The sequence below is a fragment of the Frankliniella occidentalis genome, unplaced genomic scaffold (genome assembly GCF_000697945.3).
Source record: "Frankliniella occidentalis isolate FOCC.00 unplaced genomic scaffold, Focc_3.1 Scaffold7, whole genome shotgun sequence".
NCBI lineage: Eukaryota > Metazoa > Arthropoda > Insecta > Thysanoptera > Thripidae > Frankliniella > Frankliniella occidentalis.
Window position 1 is genome coordinate 2,081,018 of NW_026267137.1, and position 5,765 is coordinate 2,086,782.

The 5,765-nt window shown below is 59.9% G+C and overlaps 2 protein-coding genes across 4 annotated transcripts in view; one reads left to right on the top strand and one right to left on the bottom strand.

Annotated features, from left to right (window-relative positions):
• LOC113215360 (hemicentin-1) overlaps positions 1-5,765 on the top strand; it is a 479,462-nt gene that overhangs the window by 298,983 nt on the left and 174,714 nt on the right. The gene's annotated exons all lie outside the window — the stretch shown is intronic.
• Positions 3,489-5,765, bottom strand: part of LOC113212489 (facilitated trehalose transporter Tret1-2 homolog) — a 12,031-nt gene continuing 9,754 nt past the window's right edge. For all 3 annotated transcript variants that reach the window (XM_026431205.2, XM_026431206.2, XM_026431204.2), the window contains exons 3-5: positions 4,750-5,218; positions 4,140-4,676; positions 3,489-4,055 (exon numbers count right to left, since the gene is read on the bottom strand). In XM_026431205.2, the coding sequence (XP_026286990.1) occupies positions 3,614-4,055; positions 4,140-4,676; positions 4,750-5,218 (1,448 nt within the window). In that variant the 3' untranslated portion in view covers positions 3,489-3,613. The remainder of the gene's footprint in view (positions 4,056-4,139; positions 4,677-4,749; positions 5,219-5,765) is intronic.

Below are 5,765 nucleotides of genomic sequence, written 5' to 3' on the forward strand. Positions count from 1 at the left end.
AGCGGAGTGGGAGATTTCAGCGGAAAGGACGCCGCCGCTCCGGTGATTCGGTCCCTCTGTGTTTGAAAGCTCTGGTGAATATGTACCTATGGTTGGTGCGCACCTCAAAAATAAGCTGTACAGTACTTCTTTTTGAACTGGCTCTTTTTGAAAGTTTCGGCACCAAATTGTTTTCATCGGAATGGGCGGTGTACTTGCGTCAACGTCGGCTTGTCCACCACTGCGTCCGCTCATCCGCTGTGATCCCAAATAGATTGCGATGTTCTCTCTCTCCTTCCATAACTAACCTGTCCGTCTGTCCTGAGTAGAGCGGGAAGGGGCGGGGGGAGGGGGGTTAAAGTACGTCAAAGGCGCTGTGGGACGTCTTCTGCTCGTCTATGACGCTGGCTGCTGGAACAGTCCCGCCGCCCACCCTCTGGCCCTGTCTGCCGTTGTGCAGAGACGGATGCTGAGTGGCGGAGTACGTTGCCTGACTGTTGCCGACACGCTGTTGTCAGTACAGTTCCTCAGTGATATTGAACTGTCTAGGAGTGGAGAGTGGTATAGCCAGCTGACCTCTCGGTGGCTGCCGGACGAGCCGAGCCGACCCATCCCGCTGACCCCCGCCGCGGTCACCGCATGGAGCGAAATGGAACTGGCTCTGCCACCCTCGCTGCGACAGGAAACGGACACGTCCTTGTCCCCCACTGACTGGCAATTATACGCGATTCCACTGCGGGAGGCCGGTGACAGGGAGTGTAGTGGGCAGAGGTTGGTCATTGCAATAAGGACTGTGCAAGCTGAGCTCTGCGCCTGGCCGGCCGCGGGCGGACCAGAAAAAAAATTATTGCCATACTTTGCAGGCCGAACTTTGTCACCCATCACCCATGTACCGGGTGTTGCATAGGTGCGGGCGGGTTTGCCTACCCAAAGGGGCTATGGCGCCTTACGGGCAGGGCGGGTAGGCAAACCCGCCCGCACCTGCGTCTTTTCTGCAACATCCGGTACATAGGGAGACTATAATTGTGCACTTTAAAAAAATGCCAACATTTGGTATTCCAAAACGAATCGCAACATTTTGACACACTAAGCACTGCGCTGTGTTAAAGCGTAGGATTTGTGTGGGATCTTTGTTGCCCGCGGGCTGCGTTGGCGCACGGCTTCACAAAGACAAAAGAACGTGAGGTACTTCGTGCCCACTACTTTAACCATGGGGTTTTAGCAAGTCTTGCAAGTATTGTTCTAGGAGCCAAGTACGCAGGTGGGAAGTCAGAGCAAAGCAAACGTATATTGAAACGCATTGAAACGTTCGCATCGCAGCGATTCTCGGAATATTCCACTGTACACTAAAACATTCCATTCCTTGTTGTTTGCAGGTGAGCTGTCAGTGCGTCAATGTGGTGCTCGTCGGTGTCGGAACGTCGACTCCGTCCTCCGTGAGTACAGATGTATGGCTTGTTGCCGTGTCAGGTCGAACTGATTTATTAAAGGTTTTGTGCATTAGGCGCAAACACGCGATCCGTGTGCAACATTAAGCACCGTACCGCCTTGCACCTACACCCGATAAAGCTGTTGCGGAAGACGCGACGACGACGCGCGATAGAGGGGCTATTCTTAGATTTCAGTGTATCGTTCTCTCATGTGTGGTTGAGTCTGAGAGAGACAGCGAGAGAGGTTGAAAGGGAGAGAGAGAGTGAGTGCCTGGCGCTGCCGACTGCTTCTGCTCAGGTAGGGACTCGACGAGAGGCCTGATAAGGCAGGGCGCCAGCGGTGTAGGTCAAGAGTCGTATGCGCCGGGAGAGAGTCGAGCACAGGGGAGAGATTTGTTGGGGGTGCGCTGGCGCTAGTTGTGAGTCCGGTTGTTGAGGTGAGCAGCTCTGCCTGCAGTAGTGTGTGGTAAAAATTATCGAAGACGGAACGAATGTTAGTTTTACTTTACTTGTGTAATTTTGTCGGGCGGTTGCACTTCGCGGATGCACCGTGCCGTTGTTCGGTGGGCGGGCAGGCTCAAGGCTCGCATACGGCGCGGGGGGAGGGGCTGCTTCTCAAAACGCCGCCGCCGCCGCCGCCGACGGGCGCTTTTGCTCCTCTCTGAATAATGACACACATGCGCACCACCGCCACAGTCGTAATAATTGGCTCCGCCAAGCTCTGTGTGTGAGTGTGTGTGTGTGTGAGTGTGAGTGTAAAACAAGAGGGCGGCTGGCGGGAGTTTTGTTTTACAACAGAAGAATAAAAAGGAGCGCATAGCCTTTGCCGACGCCCCCTCTGCCGCCATTGTAGAGGTGCGCGCCCCGCCCGCGGTACTCAGCGCGCCCACCGCGCACGGCGCGGGGCTTCGGCAAGAAGCTCGCATGCGGCGGGGGCACCCGGGGCGCACGGCGCGGAGGGGGTGGGGGGTGAACACCTCCGGCAGAGGCACTCGCGCGCGCCACGAGCACTGCAGCAGTAGCGAGCGAGCCCCCCCCTGCGCGGGACAATGAACACCCCCTTTGTAACTAGCCTGGCTCCGTGACCGAGTGGGACTTCCCCCCCGCCGCCACCGTCGCCGCCGCGGTTGGAGGCGGCCGCGCTCGCGATCGGCGATGGGTGGTGCTGAAAGTCGCAAAGAGAACTAGATTGGTTTACCCGCGCCGGTCGTGGTCGTGTCAGTTCCCAATATCAAGGCAGGTACACCAAGTTGGTGTACCTAACGGGTGTTTCAGAGCAGACACAGCAGTGTCAATAGCCATAGCTTCTGCTATGCTGCTCCAGCGACTATTTTATCCAACGCTTTAGTTTGCGTTCTGGAACTCCTGCTACCTCTGACATGACGAATGTGCCAGTGCGCAGATTACATTTTTGGCAGAGTCCCGTATACTCACCCAACCAACCCGACCATCCCCTCGCCCCACCCCTCCTCTGACCGCTGTGCTTGCCACTGCGATTTTCATGGGGCTCGGCCGCACTACTCTGCTCTGCCGGGGTCGGGCGTGCGTGCCGGGCCGACCCCTAACTGGACACACTTCTCCGTCCTCATTGTGAGCTCAAAACCCTAATCCCCCCCGCCGCTCACCTAGCCCCTCCAGTCTCCCATCCCACCGCAGGGCTGCGCGCCCTACGGCGCTTTTGGCAGCCCGTCCACCACGAGGACCCGTGATGCGGAGCCGTGCGCGCCCCGCTCGGCCGTGCCACAATGGAAGGGTTGGCACGCTGGATATGTTGCCGACCGACCGACCGACCGACCGACCGAGAGACAGACGGGCCGACATTACGGGAAGAATGCCTTCGGCGGCGGGAAATACCGGCGACTCTACTCTTTTCTTGGAAATATAACTAGCGGCTGGACGACTGAATGGGAGCACGTGATGGAGTCAGCTGCTGCGGGGAGAGCCGGCGTTTAGATTCGTAGAATCGACCTATGACCGTTCCATACAAAAACCGTAACATGTCGTTCTGAGTGCTACAAGTACGTGGAAATTTAAAGCAAAATGCGATTAGTTGGGTTAGTGAGTTAGGAGAGAGAAATGTAAACGAAGGATTTTTTAATGAGAGATGTCAGTCTTAGAACAATGGTATCCATAGGAAGAGTGGAAGTCGCTGGTTTATCACAGTGGGTTGCGTCCTCGCGGCGGAGGGCACCGCTGGCTGCCACTCAAGGCGCCTGGGGGGCGTCGTTCCTTCTGAACACCTCGTCGTCGTCGTCGTCCTCGCGCGCCTCCTCGTCGGGCGTGGCCGTCCTGGACGGGAGGACGAGGTCGCCGTGGAACTCGGCCAGGATGCGTTCCAGCGTCTTGCCCTTGGTCTCGATGGCGGCCAGGGCGACGAAGGCGGCGCCGGCGAGGCAGCAGCCGGCGAACAGCCATAGGCAGCCGTGCATGCCGAGCAGCGACTGCAGGTTGAGGAAGAACTTGGTGGACACGAAGGCGCACAGCGTCTGGCAGCCGATGCCCACCGCGGTGGCGAGGCTGCGCGCCCGCGCGGAGTAGGTCTCGGACAGCATCACGAGCGGCACCGGCCCCAGCCCCATGGCGAACGCCACCACGTACAACGACATGGCCAGCACCGGCAGCCAGCCCACCGCAGAGATGTCGTGCCTGAAACATGTGCAAGTATTTCCAATGTAACGCATTTGACTTTGCCACGAAAACCGTTGTTTGCAATTCGTGTCACTTGCTTACCCGAGATTTTGGGCGAAGAAGCAGCCCCCTAAGGTGATGAGGCAGGTGGCCATGAGGACGTTGGAGACGATGAGGAGGGTCTTCCTGCCTGTCCTGTCGATGAGGAAGGACGACAAGTACGTGGCCACGGCCTGCAGCGCCGCCACGATCATGGCGGCGGCCGTGGGGGATAGCGAGCTGCCGGCCTCGTGGAAGATCATCTCGGTGTAGTTGAGGACGGCGATGACGCCGCAGAACTGCTGGTTGGCGAGGAGGACGAGGCTCTGGATGAGGGCGCGCCGGGTGCCGCGGTGCGTGAAGAGCTCGCCGAACGAGACCGTGTCCGAGTCGGAGGACGAGTCTTCCCGCTTGGCCGCGGCCTGCAGCGTCTCGAGCTCGGCGTCGACGGCCGCGCCGCCCCGGTACCACGCCAGGGAGTGGCGGGCCGCCGCCGTCCGGCCCCGCTTGACCAGGTACACGGGGGTCTCGGGCAGCTTGAGCAGGCACAGGAAGTACACGGCGGGCAGCAGGAGCAGCACCAGCGGCATGGCCCGGTAGCTGCACAGACAATTACGTTAAATTCGCGCTGACCCCAGATCGAAATGCGGGACACTTTCAAAAGTTGACGTACGTGGTAAAGGAGCTGACGGCGAAGCTGACGAAGATGCCCGAGTTGATGCCGACGGCGAGGAAGGTGCCCAGGGCGCCGCGGTGCGCGTCCTCGGCCGTCTCGGCGATGTAGAGCGGGCTGATGACGAGCGTGGCGCCCGAGGCGATGCCGCCGAGCAGGCGGGCCGCGTACAGCGGCAGCAGCGAGTCGGTCGTGGCGATGAAGATCCACGACAGCGCGTAGGGCACGGCCACCACGAGGCCCGCGACGCGCCGGCCCAGGCGGTCGGCCAGGGCGCCGAACAGCAGCGTGCCCGGCAGGCCGATGAGGAAGTTGACGGAGGCCAGCCACGACATGTGCTCCGGCGACACGGGCTCGCCCACGCCGTCGGCGTCGTTGTCGAGCGGCGAGAGCGTGGCGTTGGTGAGGACGGGCCCGGCCGGCGACGGCCAGCCCATGACGGTGCCGGCGGCGAGCGCCGCGATGTTCACTGCGGGGCACGACGCGACAAGCTTACTTATTATTGCCGGCAGCGGAGCCGTTCGACGCCGGGGAGGCATCCCTTTGACGCGCGGGCCGCGGGCCCCACGCAGACCCATGCGCTCCCGCAAATTACCTCCGCGAGGAGCAGATCCGTGAAGGGCTTCACGCTGCTTTTGATGTTGACCTCCACGGCCGCGGCGGGCCCGGGCCGGCCGAAGGGGAGGCTCCCCAAACCTTTGACATTTCTCCAGGGGTCGCGCGCCTATTCACGGCCCGGCCCGACGCGGCCTCCAGTTGTGTCACACGTAAATGGCCTTTTTGTTTTTTTTTTTGTTTCTCTCTCTCTCGTCGATTTCTCCTCCTAGAGAATCTCGCCTCCGCACCTTTCTGTGTCGTCTAATCAAATTCGCGCGTCGCGATGATCTGCAGTGCATTTGGCCTAATGAGAAGCCGAGGATCGCGCGATAAAACTGGAGGCGGGTTGGAGAGAGAGAGAGAGAGGTAGAGTGAGAGAGAGAGAGAGAGAGAGAGAGAGAGAGAGAGAGAGAGAGAGA